Genomic DNA, 25,908 nt, shown 5'->3' with positions numbered 1-25,908 from the left:
CATCCATCCCATATTTGAAAAAGTTAACTTTCAAAGTATTGGTCCAAAAATTGTTATCGATTCGTCATTTTCTTAATTAAATACAATAATTGTATTTAATTATTTATTAGTAACTAATAAATCAAGAAATTTATGTAATTAAAAAAATATATATTTTTGTCAATATTACTGTTTTACTTTTACAGATAATTGAATGATTCATGACAAATGGATCATGTATATAGTCTTCATCATATTGGAACTAATATTAATAAATTAATACAAAGTGATTGATATATTGTTCACCACTAGATTTCTTCTAAAATATTAATAATTATAAGAACTCATAATACTCATATTTTTTTTTATTAGAAGCATATTTTATAATAGCAGTATATAATAAACTAAGTAATTATATAGAAGTCACAAATATAAAGGACATAAATTTATAATAGAAATTAACATATTTAAGTACTTTTTCACAATTTTTCTTCGAAAATGAATTTAAAAATAATTATTATGTTTTAGATTACAAGTATAATAAGAGAAATAATTAGTAATAGTAATAAATAAATTATGAAAGTTACATTGATATATTAATTAATATGTAAATGCATCCACCTTAGCAACAGCATAGTTTACATGAGCCCATGATGGAAAAGAGTCTACAAATTGTTTGAACTCATTATCTAACACAATATCTTTTCTAATAACCCAGTTATAAGCAATTGTAACATTAAGAGTTTGTTCATTAAAACCATAATTGCTTTCTAGTTCTAGCCAAAAATTCAATGTTTTGTTTTTATTGCCACTCACATGCTTTATTATGTAAACATCATTATTATCCCATTTTGTAGTTACTGTAGGTGTATTGCTAAAACTCCACAAAGTTAATTTGACACCAGGATAAGGGCTTAAAATAATATTAATTCTTTCTGGTCCACTAACATGAAACTCCATTCGACGATTGTAGCCGCTTTTATCATTTAATATAACAGTAGTATTGGTTTCTAAATGTGACATTGATAGAGCATCTTTGTTTGTAGGAATCCAACTAGAAGACATCGATAATTTATCTGCTAGAGGCAATCCACATAGTAATTCTTTAGAACATTCTATATCTTTAGCATCTCTCATTTTTTTAACATATTTTGATATTGTGTATGGACTATGTCGATCCCAATTAATTATTAGATATCCATAATCTTTTAAACGTGTATCTTTATTGAAACTTGAAAATGTACGTTGTGTATAAATAATATCAAATCGTTCATTTTTTGGAACTATCAAACCATCCGAATATGGAAATCCAAATGGTGAAAGTATAGCGCCCATTGATAATAAAATAATACCGCAAAGCCAATAAAGAACAGCTGATGGTTTCTTGACTAGTATTATTAATGGAGAAAGATATCCAATAGTAGCATAAGTTGACAGTGATATAACAAAGCTAATGATATAATCAGGATTCACATTTGGTCCAAATCGACCAGTAATAGGAATAAAAAGAGATAAAAATATTTGCATCAGATAAAAAATGTACGTGATAGGTAAGAGAAGCGACGTGGCATAAAATGCTATCCATGTAATAGGTTTTTTTTGAATATTCATTATACCTAGAATACAATTTGTCACTGCAGGAAAAAGTACAACAATCATTGATAAATAACTAGACCGTATCCCTACCATTGTAGAGATAAATAACAACATTGTCCAAAAAAATTGAATTCCATTAAAAAATGAAATACTCCAATCTGTTGACTTTCTTGTATGATTTTTAGTAAATAAAGCAGGAATTGACAATAAAGTTAAAGATGAAATAGCATAATAAATACTTAAATTAATCTTATTGCTGTACCAGCTCATAGAACTGTTAAATTCATCTAGTATATAAGCCATTAAACCACTTAATAAGGTAGATAGAATTATCATTACCATAGGAACAAAAATAGATAGTAAAAAGTGTAAACTATAATGTTTGCGGTTCATTCCTTTTGTTATATTTCCAAATGATAAAAAGATAGAAAAAAACGATAGTAATGAAATTGAAAAATTAACCAGCACTCCAGACAGCTCTGTATAGGAAAACATATACAATCCAAATATATCAAAAAACACATATTTAGTCTTAATTTTAGATGAGACATTATGAGATGAAAATATTTTAACAAGTTTTAATAAGTTATTTCCAGTATTTTGTAGAACTGCTGGTTCTATTTGGTTTAAATCATCAAATTTAGTATGGTAAACATATCCATTTTTGTAATGGGCAAAGTCCAAACCTGATAAATTACCAAAATCTCTGAATATTCTAAAATCTGTATCTGATGGTATTAATCCAGACTGAAATATTTCTTCACCAATAACTAGTCCATATGGATTGGGTACTGCTTTAGCATATAATTCTACTAAATATGAATTCATTGTTGTAGTTTGAAACATTATTTCTTTTCCTCCAGCTCCACAGCTATCTAAGTTGATGACAAATCTTAAACTATTAGACCAAAGGTGTTGAGTTATAAAGCCATGTGATGCTCTCAAGCCAACTTCTTCTCCACCATTGAATAAAAATATTATAGGTCTTTGCAGTTCTGAACTTTTAGCTAAAACACGTAGAAGCTCTATCAAAACAGCACAATTAACTCCATTGTCACTAACACCAGGTCCTGCAGGCACTGAATCATAGTGGCAATTTATTAATACTGCTTCTTCAATATTATTTTTTGGGCTTAGTTTTACAACAATATTTTTTAGGTCTATATAACTATAAGTGTAATTCCATTTTGTAAAACTTATTTGAAATGATCCACTAACTTTTTGATTAAGAAAACTAATATTATTCAAATTTTCTCTAGACTGAATAATGTTTTCAACTTCACTTTGTAGTAAATTATAAGTTAAATTTTCATTTTCATAGCTACCAACTGGTCGTGGGCCTATATCATACATTTTGATTAATGTTGACATAGCACGCTTTGCAACAAAATTTTTGGTGCAATTTACATTAATAACTTCTGGCAAGCTATTATCCATACAGTAAACAAAAATATTTAAAATTAATATCACACATAATGCTAACATTATAAAACTTGAGGTTGAAAAATATTTTTGGTTCTTTAAAGAATGAACTTCATTTACATCTGAATTATGTAATATTTGAAATGTCTCCATCTGTTGGCTACTGTCAAGCCTATTACCTCGACGACGAAGCTCCATTCAATACTAGCCTGTACAAAACATATATAACTAGAAAATAAAATTCCCTATCACAAAATATACATTTTTTGTTAGTTAAACCCCTCACCAAAAATTATACTACTATTGTTCATCTAAGAAAGATCATAGTTTCTAATCTACCTAGATCAATATATTATTGTTTCTTGCATTAATGATGAAATAAATAAATTATAGGTGAACCGTATTTTATAATATTTCAATTATTAAAATAAATTACAAATTCAAACAATTTATGCTTAGTAAAAAAACATATATTTCTTCTTATCAATGTTAAAATATCATTTATACAACTAAAACATACTTTTTTTAAGTTAAAATAATCAATAGTTTATTTATTTTAAAATTAAACTTAACAGTAAAAATATTTCATAATTATATCATAATTCATATTATACAAAACATTTTTCCAACAGAAAATTGTAAATTTAAATAAATATTAAGTATATTAATTGCATTACACAGTAACATAACAATATTATTAACAATAGAATACATTTAAAATCACTTTTTTTCAAGTATTAATATACAAATAATATAAAGAAAGTCAAGTTCAATAACATAATAATAAAGATGTAAAGAGTGCTCAAGATAAAATTACATTTTTAAACAATTTTTATTTACAATTCAAAACTTAATTTTTTAAACAATATTTTTGATAGTTTGTCAAGATAAATAATACTTTAAAATTATAACTCTAGAAAGGAAGGTTTTTTTCTGTGTCGTCTACCAGGTTCTAATAAATACGTAACATCCACTTTATCTTCTTCTGGAAATTTACTCAAAAGCTTGATCAAAATGCTATCTAATCTTAATTTTTTAACTGAAACTTGCGCTTTAGATAATTTTTTAGAAGGTGGAATGGTTTCAATATGTTTAGGTCGTGACGGGGCAGAATTGTTAGAAACTTTAACCATAAGACCATGAGGAGCAAAAGTTCTTGATAACTTCAACTTTTGATCATACTTTTCAAAAGCATAACTTTTTGTACAAATTGGCGGATTTTTAGATTTGTTCATTTTGGCAAACATACGAGCTCCTTTGTCAACTCTATACTCACATATATATAAATGTTCATGGTTAGCACCAATAGGGTAACCTTTACTATAAGTTGAGGGGTCAAGAACCCAGCATCTACCCATTATAAGATCTAAAGAAATCTTCTCATATATAGGAACTCTAACAACTTCATTAGGGTAAAATTTTCTTGTTGGTTCATGATATGTTTCATGTGGTCTTAAATAATGATGGCCAAAAGAAAAACGTTCACCAGATTCATTTTTCCAAAGTCGTTCAACTCTAAAAATATCACAATCTGAATATTTAAAGTCTTTAATTGTTTTGTAAGAATGTGATCTTCCAGTTTCAGGATTTAATATATCTCTGAGTACATACACAGTGTCATTAATACGTATTTGTAAATCACCTCGCAGCAAGGTTAAGTAGTGAGTTTCATTTGGTTCTGCATAACCAGGCCTATTTGGTAATTGAATTTCATAATCAACTTCACGATGATCACAACGTTCACACAAATAATTTTCTACGTTACCAGGATCAGCTTTAATACAATCACAATGTTGCCATACTAAACAACGTTCACATTGAATCATAAGACCTTCTTCTTCATGTAAACCACATACACATCGTACTACATCATCATGATCACCACCTGGATTATTTTTTTCAGCAATAAATGCTTCAGGAATAGGTTTATCTAATATTTCTTCAATCTTAGGAACAAATTCTAGCTTTGCTAAATTATAAATTTTTCTTAATCGAGTAGATAGAACACCTAAATCAGAAATCCGTCCATAGTATTTCATATTATTTGTTAACAACTTTAAAATATCTGAATCAAAATCCATGACAGTATCATAACCACCACTTTCAATATTATTTCCAATTGTGGTTAAATCAATTGGTTCTTGAACTTTTTGATAATAATTGGGAGATTTACGTTTTGAAGGTAATAAAATGAATGGCATTGCAAGTAACTCACCAGTTTCTTCTTTAGCATTACTTATTATATCATAAAGCTGTTTAAAAATGGTGGCTAATTTTGCTTTTCTTTCCATTTCTGGATCATTCTGGGCAGTTGTTAATCTTCTTGTTCTTACTGAACAACTATTAGTAAGGGCATTCATTTGTGCTCTAAAAACTTCAGCTTGATTGGGTTTGTTTTCTTTCCCTCTCTTTTTCATTCGAATCTTGTCTATTTTCATAATATTTCTATACAAACATATCTTATGCAAGAAAATCAATTCTTTTTCTTCTTGATCTATTACTATAGGGGAATTCGAAATAAGCTTTTGTTGAATACTAACAATGGAGGTAGATTTTTTTGGTGAACTATTTGTATTCGGAATAGCTTTTCGAGAACGGTTTCTATTAGTTGGTAAATTAGTTACAACACTTGGAGAACTTTTTGCTATTCGTTGTGATTTACCTCCAATAACACCTCTACAGTTTGGTGATTTACATTTACACAATTGCCCTTCATCAGGATTAAACAAGGAAAAATTATAGTCATAGCATAATTCTTCATTAGGTTTTATGTCACGAAGAGCAAATAATGCCATACGAAACAAACCATTTACACTCCATTTTTGCATTTCACAATTAGGTTCACAAGAGTGATTGACAAATCTTGCTTCACCTCCCATTCTATGACCATCAATTACTGAGCCACCATCAAGTTTTAAACAATAATGATGAACATCATTTTTGTAAATAGAAGTCATGCGGTCTTTAAATGTTTGTTCACTAACTACTTCTCCAACATACTCTAGAAGTAGCTCGCCATTTTTAACTTCTTCAGAAGTTTTTATTCCCCATCCTTTTTCTTCAGTCATAAATTTTACTAAACCAGGTGCCCATTCTTGTTTTTGTAAGCGTTGATTGGAACACTTTTCATTACATGGACATAAGTCTGGTGAGCATTCAGCAAATATCATTCTATTAATGCAATCATCAGTACATCCTTTGCCCTCTAATGGAATTTTACAGTTACATGCTTGAGCTTCATAAGTACATACTGGTTTAAAGTCATAATATACATTAGTTTTCAATTTTCTATAATTCCATGATTGTATAACATGTTTTTTGTCAGCCTTTTTCTTATGAGGTTTTACATCTACTTGATCTAATTTTAGTTTTTTTGTTACATTTATGTTAATTGCTTCACTATCTTCTTTTTCATCTTTTTTTTTTTCTTTAAGCTTATTTAAAACAACAGCTCGAATACTTCTTCGTTCCGGTTCAATTAAATCAGATTTCAGATGTGAATCATTGATTTTAGGTTTCACTTGTGAAATTTCAGGAGTAGATAGTTCTGCACGCTTTTTTTTTTTTTTCTTGACAGGAAAGCCAGTACGATTAATACATTTCTTTCTTCTTTTTAATTTAACTCCCGAAGTTTCTTTTCCAGATTTATTAATCTTTAATTTTTTAATATTGCAGTCATCTATTTTTTTCTTTAAAGTCCAATTTGGAATTTCTACAGTTGGTACAAATACTCCTGCAGGAGGCTTTTTAGGCTTAGATTCTTCTTTTTTTTCACCTTCATTTAACTTCACTTCTGATATAGCAGAATAACTTCGTAATCCAGATTTTTTCTTTACTTCAGATTTAGATTTTAAAATTTTAGGTTTTTTATCAGATTCACTGCCTGAATTTTCATCCCTAGATACATCATCTAAATAAGCAACTTCTATACCAGTAGATGATGTTATATGATAATGTCTTTTTTTTAATGGTAATCTTTGGTCATTGGTAGTTTCTGAATCTCTTGATGTATCAGGAGATCCACCTTTTTTTCTTTTGTTATCAATATCATTATCACTATAACTTGCTTTTTCTGCTTTCCTTTTTTTACTAGATCTATCTCTTTGTTTAGATTTCAAGGAACTAGATTTTGCTCTAATACTGTCAGGCATTTTAGAAATATTTAAACATTGAATAAACAAAACAACAAGATTATCCATTTCAGCAATAAATTTAGGATTTAGAGACTTTTTATGCTTCTTCTTCTTCTTTTTTTTCTTTTTTTTGTGCTTTTTCTTCTTTTTTTCAGACTGTAATTTTTCAAGAGATTCTAATTCTAAACTTACAGGAGTTGGACTATTTGGTTCTAATAATGGAGGCATTTTTTTTGGTCTACCAGGTCCACGTTTTAAGCTTGCTGATAATTTAGGTAAAATATTTTCAGATTTTCCACGTATTTTACATGAACCTTTTGGTCTACCTCTACCTCGTTTCATTAAATTTTCTTTTTCATTTTTGTCTTTTTTATCTAATAAATGTGCAGAGGCTCTAGAGCTTATTTGGTCTGACATAGTTTGAGTTTTTTCAACAAATTCTTCTAATAATTTAGATGAATAAGGAAGTTCATTTTCATTCTCTGAACTATGATCTAATCTGACAATTGCATTATTCACAACTTCATCTTTTATTTCTACATCACTAGAATCAGTACTATCACTTAAATTTTTTGGTTGTACATCATCAAAACAGTTAGAAAAATTTTGATTTTCAACATCAGATAATATTTTTGCTAAATCTTCTTGATTAATAACTTGTAAATTATCAGAATCCATATTTTCTAGTTTATCAATATCTGAACTAGAAGAAAATGACTTTTTAGATTCTTCTTGCCAATACTCTTTTTTTTTTGATTCTTCACTAGATGAACCATTATATTTAGACTGTTTATTAAGAAAATTAGTTGATTTTGATGATGAACTTGATTCATCACTTGAACTAGAACTTGAGTTATGAGAATCTATGGAGTCTTTACTACTTCTTTGTTGTTTATCTAAAGCTCTTCTTTTAGACCATGGTAAATAAGATGATAAAGATGTATCAGAAGAGTCATCAATATTATCATCATCTACAGACGAATAACCAAATTTTTTAGTACAATACTTTTCTTTTTCTGACTCAGATTCAGATTCTGAATCAGATTCAGAATATTCAGCAACTTGACTATTTATTGTATTATGAGGTGTTGTTATAGGATCTTTAATAGCATCCATATCTACTGTAGAGGGTAAATCTTCTAGATCAGAGTCATGAGCAGGTTGATGAATAACAGCACTCCAAGCAGAGCTACTTAATAAATCACCACAGACTTTACTAACAGATTCATTACTTTGACCAGAACTATTCATAGTGGTTGTGTTATTTATTAAAATCATAATATAACCATAATTTATTATACAATTTAAATAGATTTCAAAATAAAATAATTATTGCTAACCATTACAAAAAAAGAGATGATAAATCATGTAAAAATTAATAGAATGTGTGATTACAATAAAATGCTTTTGAAGAACTTACTGCTTCAGTGCTTTTCTGATAAATTTTCAATTGGCTAATAAAATTCCATGAGTCTAAAAAAAAAAAAATGTTTTTTATTACTAATATTTAAATAATAATTACTGATAATATTTCATGATGCAAAGAAAAAATCTAAACAAATTAATACACGCGTTTAATTAGCTACCAGACATCTTATAACTGTAGAGATAACATAAATTTAAAGCTGATGACCAATATATATTTTATTATGCACGTAATTTAGTTTGCGATTTAAAATAAAATAATGACTAACTTAAAGAGAAAAATTAGTAAAATTGTTTTTATTTTAACATATTGAAGAACTCTTAATAATTTTTAATTAGGCCACAGTAATGCAAACATATTTAAGATTAAACTAGTAATTTGCAAAAGAAAAAACATTTATAAGCAAGGGTTAATTCCTTATAACTAAAAAATAATTAAAAATTTAATACAATATCTAAGTACATGTAGTACTCATAAAGTCAATAATTAAACTAGACAAAACTTTCAAATTTACATAGTCTAGAAATGTTATTAATACTAAGTAGAATACTAATATAATTTTTAAATAAGTGATTTTTAAAGGTCAATAAAAATAAAGTTTCGTTTATAAAGGTATCTAAAATGTTTAAATTCAACAACTTACCTTACTGAGTGTTAACTATAAAAAATTATACATCTATTATAACATACTCAATTTAAACGGTTCAAAAGTAGCAGTTGATATATTTTCAAGTACTTAAAATTTATTAAAATCGAACAATATAAAAATTCTCCGTTGACATCTAAGTCAATTGTTTGGTTACCCGTTATCAATTATTATCGTTCGTAAATGGCGATTTGCGTCACTAGTTGTTAATGAGTTTTATTCCCTAGTGATTTTACTACACATCAGCACCTTATCCCTATACAAAATATTCATCCAACATTCATATCTATCCAACTTATTAATTAATGTTTATAACTTATTTAAATGATATAACTGTTCTACATTTTAATATTTTTTAATATATTTTCTTATCTTCAGTTAATATCAAGAAATTGAAACTTAAAAGAAAACGGTTATGAGTAAGTTGTGATAAAGAGTATTCAAAAAATACACGAGAAAAAGACTTCTTTATAAATTTTAGAAATCAGTAAAATTATATTTTATATTTATTAAAAATGTATAATAGGATTAAAGAATAATTAATTACGATTGCTAATCGCTTTCATAAAATAAATAATTGAATCTAAAGTAGATACTAAACTCAATTATATATTTTCGCGCCAATTTTCTTGTAAACAGTATTATTAATCAGTACAAAGAGAACTGAATTAATAAATAATAATTTTATCACATACCACTCTAGTGCATAAGAGAATGTTATTTGCTACTTAAATGTAAAAAATGGTGGCACTATCATCAACATTTAATAATTATTTGTTTTATAGTATATTTAGTATACTTAAATGAATGCACCAGCTTATAAACATATTGCATAGAATACTGAACAATACAGTATAACATCAAATTTGTGAGACATTAATACTTCACAGTTTAAAATTTTAAGTTTTTTTGTAACAATCTTTTAAAACATAAATAAATTATCAAAAAATTTTCATAATATGTAATCCCTAAATTTTATATAAAATTCATTATTCAATAAAATATAGGCACATTAGTCTATTTGATACGTTTTTAACTATCAATTAAATATTATTTTTGCGGTAGTCGTTTTAACTGCAAAATATGTATGTGTAAAAGAATAACTCCCAAAAAAACTATGAATTCATTTTAAGATGTTAAGTGTGAAGTTTAAATATAAGGAGGTCAATGGTTATTTTGATAAAAAAATTTAGTGATCTTAATGTAAAAATAATCAAAAACGTTTGTTTTTGATGAAAAAAATTATAAGATTAAAAATTAAATTAAATTAATTAAGTGAGGCAAAATTGAGGTCGTGATTCTCCTAAATGCGAGTCTGGTTAGGGAAATTCCATTTCAGGTCTTAACCTATGAAATAGATTACAGGACTATAGCAATTACAGACTAATTTTTGAAGCTATATCCATAAAGGTCCAGACTTTATTTGTAGACTTGGATAGGAATAAGCTAGTATCTACACAATTTTAATTTTTGGTTAAATTACACTATTTTATTGATTAACCTTAGAATAGGTAAAACGATTTTCAGATATATCTATTTTTTAACTCAACCCAACCTTACGAATCTAGTTAAAATCACCTATCATTTAATTAATAAAGTGTTAAATTTATATTTTTATTTTTTAATTTAAATTATGAGATAAAAAGATCTAAATTAAAAAACAATTATAGTATTTATAATTAATATTTATTTATCACTTTTACAATAATAACAAACTATAATACTATATTTATGCTTACAAAAAAAAAGTAAAAATAAATTATATTTATATAATTATTAATGTATACATAAGCTTAAAAATATATTATTATATTTTGACTAGACTGCAATTTAGACACACATAGGACTTTATATCAGTTGTTACCAAATTAAATCATTGAAATAATCAAATTTAACAAAAGTAATATTAGAAAACATGGTAAAACATATAACAATAAGAAAATGTATTATTAAGTAAAAATAATAATAAATAAAGTATAAAGCATCAATTTGTACAATGTTAATACTACATTTTAAATAAAATTTTTATTTCTTTAAAAATTGAAATAAAAATCTACTGCATACATTCACAATAAATAATACAATATTTTTTTGCACTTGATTTGGTCCCAGTGCAACGTCTAGTACTATCCTTAAGCTTTTTTTGTCTGTCGGTTTTTTTACAATGCATGTGTTTAAAATAATCACATCATTATTTTTTAAAACTAATTTTTTTTACAAATACTTAGTACTAGAATTATCAAAAGATATTTTTATTATAAGTAATTTATTTTTGTCTTTTTTTATATCAATAATAATATTAAATAACTATTGTAAAATAAAAATAAATTTGATATTAAATTTAAAAAATTGTTATACAATAGAAGTGTTGATTTTTATTCATCTATAATTAATTTAAATTGTATATTTATATGACAAGTTAGATTATTACACATAAAAATATAATTACTTTAATAGACTAATTTTTAATATAATTACAAGATAAGTTACAATTAAAAATAGTGCTCAGCTTAAAGTTAAAAACCAGTCATAAAGCTTATTTTAGGTATTTATATGAATAAAACTTATTTAGTTAAATGAAAAATGACTATTGATTATATTGGAAAGCTTAATTAAAATTAATTTTTATCACGTAAAGTTCAAGTTGTAGTTGTATAGATTGAGTTTCTTGGTTGCAAATAGTTATGTTGGACACAATACTAGAAATAAAAATAGGGTATTAATAAACACATTCTATAAAACATTTCATCTTATACTTTTAGGTCGCATAAAGTTTTAAAATTCTTTAATATATCAAATATGTTTAAAAAGGTATATTGAAAATAAAAGAAAAAAAAATTATAAATAATTAGTGGTCATCACGGAAAAAAATTAAATTATTTTTTATAGTATAATGTAATTTTTTTTATAATAAATATGTTACTATACTAGTAACAGTTATAAATAATATTTGTAAATCTAAGTTATGAGAAAATGAATATAAATAAAAGACAAATGTATTATGAATATTGAAATGTTTTTAGTTATTTATATAAACATAGATTCTTTAAAGTTTTCTCTATTAGCCTTTAAATATCATATACTTTAAAAAAGATTAAAAAAAAATGTTTTGATCATCAAATAAAACAAAAATACCTTTAAGTATATAATCTGTCAATAAAGTAGGAACAGTTGGGCTGTCTTCATTGATCGCTTTTAATACTACAAATAAAATAAATAAATTTATTTTTTATAATAACACATGATTAACAAACAAAATTAGTGTTTCGATTATTTTTTTATTTTACTTATATGTACAAATAGTAATATTGCTTTAACTTGTCAAACAAGAACAAATTATTTAAAAATTTAAAAGTACCTTTATGTTTGCTATAAATTTTATATTTATTCATTTATTTTTTAAACTTTTATACAGATAAGTGTGAGAACACCCACTGATATAAATATATATGGGTAATTTTATTTTATTTTTTTATTTGTTTTTATTTTTAGGTTTACAAATAATTAGCATTTGTTATTAGGTGCCCAACTAAGTTCTCACTGTTTGTTAATAGATGGCTCCCGCATTAAGTGCTAATCAATTTTGACATATCTAAAACATCATAAATCAAGCTGAGACATATGGTAAATAAACCTCTTTGACACATTATTGTTTTTTTGGTAGCGTCATATACTTTTAGTTGTGTGAAAATATTTGATTTTGTGCTAAATAATCGTTATTTGCAGAAAGAGTTACTTTTCTTATTTCATTCAAAGAAAGCGTACCTAATCACATCAAAAATTAGTTATGAAAAAAAATAGTGTCAAACAATATGTTTCAGTATTAAAAGTTACCTGCTAAGCCATTTTCAAACGACTGCATGCAATGGGAATGATTTAAAATAAGGAAAAATAATTGTGTTCCTTATGACTTGAAGCCATGGGACATTGAGCAACAATTTTTCGCCTGTAAATAACTGTTCCAGTGGCAAAAAAAGAAGGGTTGTCTTCATTGCATTGTGATGGGTGATGGAAAATGAATTCATTACAACAATTTAAAGAATTGTTAATTAAATAAGACAGCCTAGTTATGCTTCTACGGCGTCGAATCGGCTGAATATATAAGCTACGGAGATTATGAGTGTATTTCGTGGAACCACGACAGTGTTATTTATTATGAGCTACTGAAACCATTACTGTAAAAAGGTATACTTTAATTGATGTGGCTGAGTCGAGAACAGCATGAAAAACAGACACAATATAAGCAGAAGCATAAAAAGTAATTTTACAGCATGACAATGCTCATCTTCATGTTGCCAAACCCATTAAAATCTGCATAGAAATGCACAAATGGAAGTTCTATCCTACGCGCCATAATCCCCAGATATTGCTCCATTAAATTATAACTTGCGTCATTTGATGGCACAAGGTATGGGATAGCTGATCAGCAGTTTTGCTCATATGAAGACATGGAAAAATGACTTGATTTGTGGATAAGATGAACATTTTTATCATAACATTACTCGAATCTCTGCCAGAAAAATGACAAAAAAATGCAGCTAGTGATGGGCAATACTTTGAATAATATATATATATAAATATTTTTTCAAAATAAAGTTGCATTAAAAAAAAAAAAAAAAACAGCGAGAACTTAGTTGCGCATCTAATAAAAAAGAATGTTGTTTTGAATTGTTTCAATTTTTATTAGAAATCTGAGTATGTTTTTACATATAATTTTAATATATTTGAATAACACTTGTGTAATATAACTTTTGCATTATCGTCAGTAATTTTTATAATGAACAGTTTTCAAAATCTAGTTTGAAATCTATTTTCTACTTGACAATCATTATAAATTATATAATAGTATAACATACTTTTAAAAGGCTACTTTATGAGCATTTAGAAATTATGTAAAATACTTCATTTAGTAAAAAAAGTGAATGATGATAATGCAAAAATTATTTTTTAAGCACAAAAAAATAAAGCATAAGCACTACATTTGACTTTTAATAAAAATACAAATTTTTAAACAATACTATTTTCAAAAAATGTTATCTAGTAGAAAATTAGTAAAATTGATAGTTAAAAAATATTTAATAAAATATAAATCTTTCCCTATGAATAGGGGATAAGAATACTTCCACGGCCCCTCTGCTAGTTGAAAGAGGCGACTAATGAAATTGCGTCAAGTCAACAGCCGGCGTACAATTTTTGTCAAATAGTATGAGATGTCTTGAACAAAACTTAGGCGAGGAAGACCAAAAAAGAGATGGAGGGATGCCATTAAGTGCGATATGAGGACAGCTGATATGAGCGTAAATGATGTGGGAGATCTTGTCAAGTGGAAGTTTAGAATAAGGGTGGCCAACCCCAAGTAGTTTGATTAAGGTGAGGAAGAAGAAAAAGATTTAATAGAATATAAATCATTACTTTTTCTTAAACAAAGTATTTTTTATAATTTTTCATTGAATTAAGCCTTAGGAGAAAAGACCATTGTCAATTTCGTTATATAGTTAAGAATTTATAAAATTATAGAAAAGAGAATGGATAACAATAAAGAATACTTAACTGTTTTTATTAAAATTTAATATGTACTTAGTTATAAAAATTACATTTACAACTTCTTAATTTAAATTGTATTTCTTTATTTAACTTAAGTTAAATAAAAAAATACAGTTTTAAATATTCTGCAAGACTAAAAATATTTATAGAAAACAAAATTTACAAATGTAAAATCTTGTAGGTAATATTTTTGTTTAATTGATTAATTTCTTAACATTAAGTATAACAGTTCACTATTCTATAACTCTGTATTTGAGAAGAAAACTGACACAAGATTACTTTTCAATATTTAACAAATAAGCATTTCAAAAATGATGTTGCCACATAAAAAAAAAAAATACTATGAGAGTTGACCTCTGGCTACAGAACTATAATTGAGATTAATTGTTCATTAAAATTGTTAATAAATATTACACATTACATACTTTTAATGAGAACTTGAAGAGCTTGATTGTTTAAAGGTCCATTATCCAAATGATATGGAATAACAGTAGTTAGGTACTGAAAATAAAAATAATATTAAATAGTGAAGAAATGTTATTTCTAAGATAACAAATTTATGTACCTTCGGCTCATTAATTGAATTTTTGTTAGTACTTCCAATCTTAGAATTTCTTTTTTTCTCAACATGATATTGCCTCCTACGATTTTGCACAGCTAACAAAAGTGATATAAATGAGTTTTTCAATTCTTTTTCAAATTCTAACTCATCTCTTAATGCTAACTCTGCAATTAATGTCTCAGAATAATCTCTAATCAGCATTTCCAATTCCATGTAAACCTCGTTTAGTTGAGATACATCTAAGGTTTTTAATTCTAAAAAAAAAATTGACTGTAATTTTGAAGACAAAAGAAATTTATGAAATAATATTTTTAACAAACTTTCTTCAATTAATGGAGAATGAGGTTCTTTAGGATGTTCTGAATCTGGTGTACAATCATCTGAAGTACCCTCCTACATTAAAAAAAAAGGAATGTTTTTTTAAAACATTTACATTTAATACATATAATAATAATTTATTACCTCCATTATATCATCAATTTCTCTAATCACTTCGTCAGCGGTAGGTGGCTCACTATCTCCGCTTGGTCCTGATAAAATTAAAGTATGCATGTCCAAATCATTAGCAACAGCTTCATCTTCACTACTGAGATCATCTGATGAATCATCCTAATAACAAGTATGAAATTTCCTATGATTTCATGAATTATTTATTAGTGTTACTACTTTACCTGAGGATTGTTATTTAGATTAAGAGTTGGCAATTGTACTTTGCGTGCATATGATTTTGACCAATCAATTGGTAGAATATTCCCAAAATTTCCAGTAATTGTCCACCACATCCTAGAATTTAAAATACAATACATTAACCATATATATCACACATATATATCAAATTGGTAAGCCTCTCATTTTATCAATGTAAATAATTATTACGACCATTAATAGGTGATATTTTTAAAAATATCATTGAATATTGATTAATAGTAATCAAACATTTTTTAATTTGCACTAAGTACATTGATTTGACTATTTTTAATAACAACTCTTAGAACGAAAATTAAAAGGTTTTATCTTCTTTAGACATTGTAAATAGAACCTTTTGATTTTCGAATTGCGAGATAACTTAATAAAAAAAAATTTGGGAGGGCAAATTTAATGTATCTTTTTAATAACACAAAGGTAGAGTTTTGTATTTGAACTAAATAATAACAAAATCATTATTATTTATATAAAAAATAATTATGTTTGATTATTAGGTTACATAGGAATAATTAGTAAATATATTTTAATCAAAAAAATGTGCAATAGGCGAAATGTGTTATGTGCAGTATAAATAATTATTGAATATTTAATAAATTGAGTTCTAAATATTTCAATTATAGCATGTATTAAACACCAAGAGTTACATAATAATGATTACTAAAATTGTTATTAAAGTAATTTATTTTGATAATAATACAAAAAATTTTTTGAGCTTTTCTCGTTAGATACTAGATACGATTTGTGATCTTTTGACATATCGTTGAAAGAAATCCGTTCGGTGAAAGTTGAGAAAAAGTGGTAACAGACACACACAAAAAAAAAACACATAATAGTAAAACTAATACCTTCTCAACTTCGCATCGAAGCTAAAAAACGTAAACCATCACAAGACCAATACCTTCTTAACCCTTGTAAGGTATTTAAATATAAAAAAAATCGCCTAGTTGTATATTTTGTATAACAGTGTAAAATTTAAATTGAAAAAGTGTTCAAAAAGAATTTCATATTGAATTTTTTTGGAGGAGGGACCCTAACATTTTTATGACTTTGAAAATTGTACAAAAATAAAAAAAATTAAACACAAAGGTATTAAACACTTTTTTTTTAACTATGGCAGCCATTAGCTTATAGAAGATAGGCCGTTGGGACAAAGATTTTTTTTTAACTTATAGTAATTAACATAAGGTTTAATTTAACGTATATTCCAAAGAAGCAGTATATCCTGGACATTTTAAAAAGTTATGTTAAAAAAGTCTACAATATACTCGAATATTTTAAGCTTTGAAGTTTCCTCTCTAAAGAGAAATAATCCAATTAAAAAAAAAAAATGATTGTCGGATGAAAGGTCTTTGTATAAAGATTTATAAAAAAAAAGTTGTTTATTCATTAATGTTTCAAAAATTTATCCAATAGATGTTAAACTAAAAATATCAACATTGATTGTTTTATGACAAGTGTAATTTTTTGGAATATTTCTCTTTATTACTGGAACTAGGAGTTTTTTTTTTAACTATGGCAATGATAGCTTCAAATAAATAAGTTTTGTAATGATTTAACATATTGATGAGTAAAATCAGTTTAGTAGGAACAAAGTAATTTTGCATAAGAACATAAAAAAAAACCAAAACCTCCTAGGCTACTAATTGAAGTTAAAAATCGGGCTTCTTTCTATAATAAAGCAATAAAGAGAAATTCTCTGCTAAAGTAACAGTGTGACAACTTATCTGATCTGTACTAAAACTACATTATTCATAAAAAAATGAGTTGTGTATTTAATTTTTTTACAACTATTTAATATTAAAATTAGTTTTTTTTATTTTTACAGTTAATAAAGTTTTCTATCCCAATTGGAGAATTTTTGATACATGAAAATTATTCATAAGTTACTTTTATTCTTAATTTTAATTTAAACATCGCTGTGAATATTAAAGCACAAATCTCATAATTAAATAGTTTGACTAAGTAACTCTTTTGGTTTTCACAATTTGTAACTGCCTATCATAAAAGATTAATTATTAAATTATAAAGTACTTAAAAATATAATTTAAGATGTAAGCGTGTGTTACTGGAAAAATATAAATATAATCAAAATTCTATTGTTATGATTAATAATAACAATAAATGTTTTCAATAATAAGTGTTTATGACGTTCGAAGCGCATTAGTTTTACAGACTTTAAAGAAGTCTGGTCTTCCAACGGCAATACAAAACTGGTTTTATTAAAGTATGTATCGACCAAATGAGAAACATTCACATGGTTAAACAAAAAAAAAACCGTGTACAGTTGTGAAGGTACTGTACAGTTAAATAGTAGCGACATTGATCACGAGTGAGCATTATCATGATAATGATAAACAAATGTTTCATAGAATCACAGTCTTACATTTTCGGTATATTATCATATTACGTACATAATATAAATAGATAGATAATGAGAAAATATTAAGTTTATATCCTAAATTTAATTAATAAGTTTATTTCTTCATTATCATTTTAGAAACATTGATATTTATTAGTGAATAAAAATACTTTAAAACGCACTTTATCTAAGTGTTCATTTAAAGATCAAATGTCAAACTTTTTATTTTTGATAACTTAAATTTAGTATATATTTCTTTCCAGATATATATTTCTTTTCATCATCGATACTTTCACAACGAATCAAACAGCTGTTAATAAAAATGAGATTTTCATAAGCTAATTAATTTCAAACTTTTACTGAACTTATAAATTCTCAATAGATAGTATGAAACTAGAAAACTTTGATCAATTTTAAGAGTATAAAAAAATACTGATCTCTACATTAATAGTGTAACAAAAAGTGAGTCATAGTTTTATTAAGGTTTCCGCCTACCTTATTTAATTGAAATGAATACTAGTAACTAGCACACTAAAAGTAATTGTCACAACGACCTCATGTATATGAATAATTTTTTTTTTTTTTTGCTGTTTAAAATTGATTGCTTATAGTAAGTCTTCGGAGGTATACATATTGAGTTTAATAAATTATATGCTTAATAAATTTTACTAATAAATGAAACAGTTAAGTAAAAAATAATAATTACGTGACAAATTTTAAAGGTGTCATTCACAAGTCTATAAATATAACTTAAATTCTTTAAGATTAAATTAAACAGTAAGGACCATATTTATAATTAACTTCAATGAATAAGCTGTACTTAAGCTATTTAAATTACATACTTAAAAATAGCTTAAGCAAAACTTATTCATAAGAATCAACTATAAATACATCTATTAGTTTATTTTATACAGACGGTTTCTAATTGAGATTTGAAGAATTGAAATCTTATAACGTATAATGTGCCAAAAATAAAAGATCAATTTTTATTTTTCTTCTTGGATTAACTTGAGTTAATTCCAAAAAAATGTTCTAGTTTTAAGTACAACATGATATGTACCCTGGTTAATGCACAAAGGTCAAAAAATATATTTTTTATATTATGATTTAGGCATAGTCTTTTAAATTTCAAGTCATAATTATTAGGCAAATTTTATCTTGGCTTAACTGATGTAAAATGAGTGCCCTAATAATCGAGGTCCAAGAGACTAAAGCAAACTACTCCATCAATCTAGGCCCATACATACAGAGTATTTTATAAACATAATGACGATGAGTTTTTTCTACCTTTAATTATTTTTTATTTAATCTTATATTAAAAAACTTAAACCCAGTATAAAATGTTGAAAGTAACATTAAAAAACAAATATTTTGATTGTGTAATTTTATAGAAAAATATACAACATTAAAAAATACTTTTAACATTAGAAATAGCTAAGTAAAAATATTTGGCTCTAAGTCAAATATGTTATTATGATATCACATGAAAAAAATGAGGTTATGTTGAAATAAATTTAGAATTAAATAATCTACATTTTTATATAAATACAAATGATAACACGGAAATTCATTAGTTTAGATATTATGAAAATCCCTACAAATTTACAAGAAAATTTTTTATTGCATAAACAAATATTTTAATAAGCTATAATGTACTGTGGTTAATTATAATTGATTAAGTTTCGTGTAGTACTATAACTAAATATTTTTTTTAATTTGTTTAATAAGTACGATTTTTCAATTATAAATATCCAGTCATAACTGGAGCATATATTGCATTTACTGCTTTTGAGCATAAATCGGTAATTTATTACTTAAAATAAAAATATCTGTGTTAAAAAACTATAAACTAGAATTTTTATATAAATAAAAAGTTATTTTTTTCGAGAAATAATTTTTTTATTTGTTAAAAATGTAATAATTAAGCTTAAAAATGTTAGATATAATATATTTCAAATAACAGTAAATGAATTATCAAATTTTATGTTTACAAACACGTCATAGTTAAATTTAGAAGCTTCCAAATTTATATTTGACAGTCAAATTAAGTTCAGCTTCTAGTAATTATATATAGATTATTATTTAGTGAGAATTTTTTTGATTCCATTAACACTAAAGCATTTTTGGGAGGATTTATTTTTAATTAAATAACCTTTATTTTAAAAAATAGAGTAGAATATACGCTAGAGCGAAGTGTAGGATAAAGTCATTTTAATTTTTATACATTTCCCTTCCGTATGGACGTTTTCGTAGGGAAAAATTTCTCATTATTAAAATAAATATATGATGAAAATATATTTTGGAGTGGTACTAAAAAAATTTCTTATATATATCCCTCTAAGAAAAAATTTGAGAACATTCCTGCACCACAACACTATTCTTATTACTCGCATTGAAAAAAGCAAAAAAAAAATTTGAGCAAAATTAGAGTACTATTTCAAAATTGTTTAAAAACTTAATCTTTTTCATTTTATTTAAATAAGTTACTTATTAATGGACAATTAAAAATTAAAATTCTTATCATTCTACTGTAAAAAGTTTAAACTTTATTTGGCTAAATACAAATTTTCAATTTCATACAATACTAAATTAAAATTAAAAAAACATACTAATTTTGTTTCAGGTTTAAAAAATTCATATATACGTATGTATATAACGTTATATAATTTAAGTTAATTAATTAATGGATGTATGTTAAAAAATAAATTACTAACCAAAACTCAGATACAAATGTACAACCTTTTATTCTTAATTAAATTATTCGTTGATTTATATACATTTATTTTAGCTATAATTAATTATGATTGGTGTTATTATAATTTAGCAATTTGTTAGCTGCTGGCCTTGAACTTTGAACGATTGCCAACTCGTACAATATGTAAATAAAAAGTAATAGAATTTTATTCAAATAAAATGAAAGTTTTTTCCTTACATTCTTTCTCCAATAAATTATTGTTTAAAGATATTTATAAAAGACAAATTATTTATATCAAAGTATAATATGTATTAAAATGTAATTATGTTAATAAAAGAAAATTACTAGATCAACAGAATTATAGAACTGAGTATATAAATTAATGTCATATTAATCAATCATAAATATTAAATTATCAACAAATACATTAAATAAATTGTGTAGAATTTAAAAAACTAAATTAGTACATAAGCACGTACAAAATATTTATAACTACAGTTTATTTATATCATAAGCTTATGCGCAGACATGATTAAAGATGTACTGTTATTTAATCCCATAACCACTAGAATCATCTAGAGAATATATTAATACTTAAAGAATACAATATTAAATTCAAATTCAAATTCAAATTCAAATATAAAATCTAAATTCTTTATGCATTTTATTATGTGTAACGATAATTTTTTTCTACTAAAAATTTAATTAATGCATATATTATATAAAAAATAATACAGATAAAAGCGTTCAACTAAGTAAATTTACATAGAATATTAATGTATACTCGTTTACTATTGTAAAAATTTTTGATATCTTTTTGTTACTGTAATGAGAAATAGATATGAATAGAAGATGCATTTCTTTTCCGAGAATTTTTTGTTATTTAATCAGCCAGTTTAAATATTTCTCATTGATTGTTTTTTTATAAAAATTTTTGATTAATAGTCAATTTAAACTATAAAATATGTCAAGAATGAACTTTATTTGTATTAATATGGTGTATTTAAATTTTCGACTGAATAAATAGCCTATAAGAGTTCGTTAAATGAATTTTCATTGAACAACGGAGACATAAGAATAACAGAATTTCTATTGGTAGTCGAAAGATTGCTTTGAGGTTTTTTTTTACGAATCTGATAAGACAACATTATGACTAGAAAAATGTGTTCTCTCATATTTCCATTAATAATTATTCTAGAAAGTATTCTATACTTTATGTATAAAGTAATTCTAATTTACGAAACAAAAATTGATTACTACAATCAATTACTTAATTGAGGAAATTTTAACTTGTTCGACTTGACACTAAATTATTTAAAAAAACGAATTATATCGAATCAAATATGATAACCGCTTGCAGTATTTATACACATAAAAAGATAAATAAGCAAATTTCGAAATATTTTACTCATAGTAAAAAAACTCACAAATATTAGAAAAATAATAACAGCAAAATGTTAACTGTATCAAAAGTTATAAGTGTTATCAGTTGACCTGTTCCATACAGTATATTCTAATCAGTTGAAAAATGCAACTGTATAATATATCAATTATCGGTAAGGTACAAATAATTAAACAGATAATGAACCGAAGCGTCTGTGGTTGGCGATGCAATTTTTCATAGATAAGGTTGTTCTTGCAGCAGGTGTATATACATGCAAAGAGTAAACATCATTTTTTTATCAAAATAAATAGCTTTTGTTAGTAATTAATTAAAAAAACATTTTCTATTAATAACATGAAAAAACTATTAAATGTAATGTTACAACATGACATCTATTTTTACTTTTTATTTATTGTTTTTTAAATTGCTATTTTTATCTTATATTTAAAAATTAACATTTGAACTCGCATAGTAATATCATACGATAAAAGTGGAAACGGACATTTTTGTGGATAGTTGGGCGACATTCTGATACATAATAATATAGACAACGTTATCATAGTACGTTGTAAATAAACACTATCAAAATTGTAAAAAGTTGAAAGATTAGGGACGTAGTTTATTCATGAATATCAAACATGAGTTATAAATTAATTAAATTAAATTTAAAAAAAAAAACAATACGAAAATATTGCATTATCATTAATATAAAACATAACTTTGTCCTGATGATCTTATGCTTAAGTTTTGGTCATTTTATCTATTGTGTACAGGGTCTTAGTTAAAATTATTATTCTTATATTACGATGATTCACTTTAACGCGTGCCGAGGCGTAACGAGTACATTGTTAGTCATTATAATGAGTCGCCTGCAAATATATAATTATACACATAGATAGTGAGTATTGCAGTATGTTAAGTAGACGAATGAGGCTTAGCAATTGACATTTTTTTGCGGTATGAAATTTTTAAAGAATTCAAATAGATACCAAATTTTGTAGGTATTTTGTTATTCTTTAATGTCAAAGAAAAAAATGTAATCATCTATTCCAATAACAACTGATTGTAAAGTGATTTTTTCATTTGAAATACTAACGCAAAAATCGTTAATTAATACAATCTCATTAATATGTACTCATTTAAATAATATAAAGGCTCGGAAGATACGCACGATTTTTTAAATTTTTTTAGAGCAGCTGTGCAAATAAATTCAAGCACTCTTGTTTTGTTGCGATAGTAACTATTATCCGTTGTGATATATAACGCGCATCAGTCTACTATTAAAAAATTTTCAATTTTCTTTTGGGAATCAACAAAATGAAAGACACTATGGCATTACTTAGAAATAATCTGATTTGTATTATACAACTGATATGTGTTTTCTAATTTAAAACATGAAATTATTTTCTAAAGGATTTTCCATTTAAAATATCAGTTTTATCTTATCGATTAATATTATTTTATAAATTAAAATTCAATTTTTTACTTACTGACATTCGTTCATAATTTCTTCTTGGGTCCTTATTTGAACAGGAGCTAATTTCTCCACAGATTCTTCATAATCGCAAAAGCATCTAGTGATTTTATCATCAAACGTGTGCACGAGATCCTCTAGTGACCCGCTGAAAGTTTCACCAAAGTTGTCACCGTCAGCCACTTCCATAACACTAATAGTATTGTTATTTGCCCCACATTGATTGCATCCAGTTTTGCTGCCACCAGAAGATTCTTGAACTTTGTTGCTCAAAGCATTATCTAACTGCTGGACTGGAGCCACTTGATGGATTTTCGATTGGGGTTCATCATCCACTATTTTGGTCCATTCGTCCGTCTCTTCAAATTGCGCTAGTGGTGCTTCGAACTTGAGTTCGGCCATTTTGTTCATCATATCGAGCATAGCTCTAGCGAATCGCTGAGCTTAAACGACACAAGTCGCCTGGGGCTCAGTGCAATGCACAGCTAGAGAATAAACACGAATTATAAAAACGCGCAACGCACTACACATAAAATACAAACGAACGAACTGCCGCCAACAGTAAAACTGTCACAACAGATAGAGATCATCAGGACCGGCGGGCGCCAATCGGGCATACGATTGGTCAGTGCCGTTAGTGTACAATAATTATTGTGTATCGCACGGTTTTTAACATTCTACCATTACGTTTTGACGCATTTAATTTAATTTCATACTTTTCTTCAACTGAATAATTTATCTTATTTCAATACTGTATCTTCGTTTTAGTTAATCATCGGAAAATTTATCATTGAACATTTATAATAAATTATACGTTTCATAAAACGTTAAAAAAATTAAAAAAGGCCAACATATTAATTGTAAATATTGGACACACTGTTACGTAATCGTGCCTACAAAATTCGTACTTAAAGGTTAGCGTGTTGGGGTGGAATAACGATGGTTGGTGCACTAAAGGGCGGAATACGTTATTTTCCCACTCACTCGCCCTTTTGGGCGTCTACTATTGATCCACACTCAATGCACACAGTTTGATTGTGCCACTTGCTGCTGTATATTACGACTATTATGCGTCGCATAAAAATGAAACGACCTTTCAAAAAGTATCTTTTAATTCGCTTATACCAACATATCTCATTTTAATGTTTAGAAAGACAATACACTTTGTAGAAGTATCAGTACTGAATGAAATGTATTTATGGTTGTTCTTCCATATATAGAAATTTAGACAAACTGTCTCACGCAACTTGTGTATCTGCAATAAAGCATCAATACATATACTTAATACCCACACGAGTAATTTGATATCAGAATCGTTATTTATTTGGACTTAAATGGATAAGCATAAAAAAATAAAATATATATACATATATATATATAAGAATATTGTGACAAAAAATAAAATTTTGAGCAAAGAAGGGAAATATTTATTTAAACAAAAACTCATTAGTAGTGCAAAATATATCTAATGGGGAATAAAGACATTGACTCAAGTGCCTACAATAAGCTAAAATAATATAATATGTTATATGATATAAAATTAGTATTTCCACGTTGTTTATCTAATGGTTAAACTTCTAATTTAAACTATTAGTCATAGGGACGGATCTATGGTTGTAACTAGATAGAAATTTAAGTACCCATGCTGAAGAAGTATGAAATACCTTTATCAAATTTATGACGAAAATGATATGATTTTTTTTATTAAATGATAAGAAAGAGTTATTATAAGTTTAAGAACTCTATTACTAATGGCGTCATTAGAAATTTCGATTTGGAGAAAAGTCCAGATATCTTTCAGAACGTAGAGTAGTGGGAACCCCAAGAAAATACATTTATCTTTGATTTTTGAGGCGCGCTTGCCAATTAGTTCTTCGATGACTGATGATTTTTTTAAGGCCTATTAAGATTAATCATATAATATGAAAAAGATCAATTGAATTCATATTTTTTAATTTAGAAGTTCAATAACACTAAACAAGT

The 25,908-nt window shown here is 25.8% G+C and overlaps 3 protein-coding genes across 4 annotated transcripts; all 3 read right to left on the bottom strand.

The window, feature by feature from the left end:
- Window positions 1-579: 579 nt before the first annotated feature.
- Window positions 580-2,928, bottom strand: LOC126905043 (endoplasmic reticulum metallopeptidase 1-like). The gene has a single exon (XM_050684439.1). The coding sequence runs from the start codon at window positions 2,926-2,928 to the stop codon at window positions 580-582; it is 2,349 nt and encodes a 782-aa protein (XP_050540396.1).
- A 730-nt stretch (window positions 2,929-3,658) lies between these two features.
- Window positions 3,659-9,562, bottom strand: LOC126905899 (histone-lysine N-methyltransferase ASH1L). The gene is made up of 2 exons (XM_050686030.1): window positions 9,200-9,562; window positions 3,659-8,603 (listed from the first exon to the last, which is right to left on the bottom strand). The coding sequence occupies exon 2, from the start codon at window positions 8,406-8,408 to the stop codon at window positions 3,903-3,905; it is 4,506 nt and encodes a 1,501-aa protein (XP_050541987.1). The 5' UTR covers window positions 8,409-8,603; window positions 9,200-9,562; the 3' UTR covers window positions 3,659-3,902.
- Window positions 9,563-11,007: 1,445 nt separating this feature from the next.
- On the bottom strand, window positions 11,008-24,512 carry LOC126905901 (fasciculation and elongation protein zeta-2). 2 transcript variants are annotated; one of them, XM_050686031.1, is made up of 8 exons: window positions 23,942-24,511; window positions 15,980-16,091; window positions 15,771-15,917; window positions 15,629-15,701; window positions 15,312-15,562; window positions 15,172-15,247; window positions 12,338-12,403; window positions 11,008-11,901 (listed from the first exon to the last, which is right to left on the bottom strand). In XM_050686031.1, exons 1-8 carry the CDS (start codon window positions 24,346-24,348, stop codon window positions 11,885-11,887), a joined length of 1,149 nt encoding a protein of 382 aa, XP_050541988.1. In that variant the 5' UTR covers window positions 24,349-24,511; the 3' UTR covers window positions 11,008-11,884. The 2 variants fall into 2 exon arrangements, with proteins under 2 accessions (XP_050541988.1, XP_050541989.1); XM_050686032.1 differs by lacking the exons at window positions 11,008-11,901; window positions 12,338-12,403 and adding an exon at window positions 12,457-13,712 and having other exon boundaries at window positions 23,942-24,512.
- Window positions 24,513-25,908: the final 1,396 nt, after the last annotated feature.

This window comes from Daktulosphaira vitifoliae, unplaced genomic scaffold (genome assembly GCF_025091365.1).
Source record: "Daktulosphaira vitifoliae isolate Bord-2020 unplaced genomic scaffold, ASM2509136v1 Scaffold_4, whole genome shotgun sequence".
Classification (NCBI taxonomy): Eukaryota; Metazoa; Arthropoda; class Insecta; order Hemiptera; family Phylloxeridae; genus Daktulosphaira; species Daktulosphaira vitifoliae.
The sequence above is the reverse complement of the archived record's forward strand: the minus strand, read 5'-3'. Positions and strand labels throughout refer to the sequence as shown.